Source organism: Orycteropus afer, unplaced genomic scaffold, assembly GCF_000298275.1.
Source record: "Orycteropus afer afer isolate SDZICR_OR568_19922 unplaced genomic scaffold, OryAfe1.0 scaffold00038, whole genome shotgun sequence".
Classification (NCBI taxonomy): Eukaryota; Metazoa; Chordata; class Mammalia; order Tubulidentata; family Orycteropodidae; genus Orycteropus; species Orycteropus afer.
Window position 1 is genome coordinate 15,908,636 of NW_006921625.1, and position 2,563 is coordinate 15,911,198.

Below are 2,563 nucleotides of genomic sequence, written 5' to 3' on the forward strand. Positions count from 1 at the left end.
GAGTCCGCCAGCATCCCCCGGTTGGCCGCCGAGCTCTGCATAGAAACAAAGGCGCCCATCCACCGCCAGGTCCCCATCGGACTGAGCCGTGGTCCAGGGACCCGCGCAGGCCACGCGGTTCCGGGAGCCAACGGCCAGCGGCGGCGCCTCCCGACGGCTCGACCCGCGTGGGCGCGCAGCCTCGAGGCCGCGGGCGCTGGAGCCGGGCGTGTGCGCGCTGCGGGCAGTGAGCCGCGAGGTGGCGGGATCGGGTCTGAGCCCCGTGCGCGTGTTCAGAGCCCGTGGCCGCAGGCGCACCCCACCCGCGGGGAGAGCCCAGACGCCCGGGCGCTGGCTGCCAGGCTCGTCCTCGCAGCGGAGGGCACCGGCGGGCGGCCTGTGTGCCTGTGGGACCGGGACCGCGCCGCACAGCAACTCAGCATCCCCCACCCCTAGAAAATCGAGTGAAAGCCCGAGGTCCGCCTTCCGGGGCCGGAGACGACCCCCGGAGCTGGGCCGAGGGGGGTGGGCTTGGAGGGGGGCGGGCGAAGGGCCGCCCCTGAGCGGCCCCCTCCCTCCGGGGCGGTTCGACAGGGTCCGGCGGGACAGAGGGGCGGGCGCCCTCGGGGCCGCCACACACACTCGCGCCCCTCCCTCGCCCCGCTCGCCGCGCCCCCCGCCCTAGCCCCTCCCCTCCCCCGCCCGCCTCCGCCCCCGCCCCCATTCTTGGAATTGTGTGGAAAAATTCTCAGCCGAACCTCCCACCTCTCCTCTCCTCCCCACTCCCTTTAAAGAACCCCCTTTCCTCCGGCCCCTGCACTCTTTGTGAATGAGGGCAGGGACGCGGCCCTTCCCCCGCCCAGGAGCCACGCCAGCCCGCCGCACTCGGAGGACTGTTTGTTAATAGTCCAATTAGATAATTGCCATCGTTCACTCCTTTTGCTCCGCATTTCCCATAAAGGAATGAATGGGGAGAGCGGCGTGGAGAGGGCTTCTGCCCCGGCAAGGTGACGAGAAGGGCTGGAGCATGCTCCTTGCACAAGGCCATGCGCTTGAATTGAATCATTGTAGCCTAATCAATGCTCTTATTGGATTACTGGCTGTTGCTTTTCTCAAAGATATTGTAGCAGAGACAATGAAATAGCTGGGGACAACTTTTTTTTTTTTTTTTTTGAAGCAGATCTCACAGTTGAGATTTTCTCGGCTCTCTCTCTCTCCCCCTCTCTCGCCTGCTGGACTCTGAGCACAAAGCTGCCCTTTGAATGGGCTGCTCAGGGCCGGCGGCTGGAGGTGCAGGCATGAAAAACTCCAACGCGAATTAAAGGAAGAGAAGTGGCAGTTTAAGATGGCTGTCAGCGTCGAGGTGTGTCGAGGAGTTCTTGGGGGCGCAGGCTTGGCTCTTTAGAGTGTGGGGGAGACACTTTTTGGGAAAACTCCCCCCGCCTCCCCCCCAGAGGCAACTGCTTTCTTTTGCCACGGGGTGTGGAAGGTGGTGGCTCGTTTTTTTTTCTCTCCTTCCCCCCCCCCACCCTCATTCAGCGCTAGCTGGCGAGTGTGGAGAAAACCCTTCTAGCCAGTATGTGAACAGGAGGGTCCGAGGCAAAGGGAAAGTTAACAGTGCCTGCTACTGGTGCTACCAATTCGGGATGCATCTTGTCAAAAGTTTTTCTGGAAGTGTGGGTCTTTGATTGTGTGTCTCCTGAAAGCAAGACCAATCATTTCCGTCCATTCACTGGCTAAACCCCTACTTGATTGGGGACAAGGACAGAAACCATCCATTACGATCTGATATATTATCCAAACAATTTAGTGTATTCATGAGGTAACCGAAACGTGGGGGCTGCGAAATTACCCGTAATCAATTGCAGCAGCGAGCGTGCGTCCCCCCGGGTGTCGGACCACTACAACTCGCCGCCTCAGTAACTGGCGGGCGCGGCAGCATTTCGGAGTTGCGCTGCTCGCTACCTGATCGCCAGGCTGGGGACACTGGACGTGCTCTGAGGACGCGGGCGCTGACGAGGCGGCCTCGCCGCCGTTCCACCCGGATCCTGGACTAGCTCGGCTGCCTGTCGGCGAGCGCGCCACCCGCCCGTCGCCGCCGACCCACCGGGGCCGCCACAGCCGCCCCGCGGGGACATTCATTCTGGCCGCCCGCCTCTCGCTGGGCCCGGCGTGGGGGCTGCATTGTAGGGGTTAGTCCCTACTTTGCTCCCCCCCCTTCTCTCTCTTTTTTTTTTCTTTCCTCTCCTGTTTTTTTTGCTTTTTGTTGTTCTTGCCTCTCCTATGTTCGGGAAACCAGACAAAATGGACGTTCGGTGCCACTCGGACGCCGAGGCTGCCCGGGTCTCCAAGAACGCGCACAAGGAGAGCCGGGAGAGCAAGGGCGCGGAGGGAAACCTCCCCGCCGCCTTCCTCAAGGAGCCGCAGGGCGCCTTCTCGGCTCCCGGCGCCGCGGAAGATTGTAACAAAAGTAAATCCAATGCCGCCGCGGACCCGGATTACTGCCGCCGGATCCTGGTCCGAGGTAGGATGGGCAGGGCTACGGGCGCGTTCCGGGGGAGGGCTCCGGGGCCCGGGCAGCGCG

General features: G+C 62.7%; 1 protein-coding gene across 1 annotated transcript in view; it reads left to right on the forward strand.

The window, feature by feature from the left end:
• Positions 1-2,262: 2,262 nt before the first annotated feature.
• The window catches only part of VAX1 (ventral anterior homeobox 1), a 5,760-nt gene continuing 5,459 nt past the window's right edge, over positions 2,263-2,563 (forward strand). The window contains exon 1 of the mRNA XM_007936923.2: positions 2,263-2,503. Within this exon, the coding sequence (XP_007935114.1) occupies positions 2,263-2,503 (241 nt within the window). The remainder of the gene's footprint in view (positions 2,504-2,563) is intronic.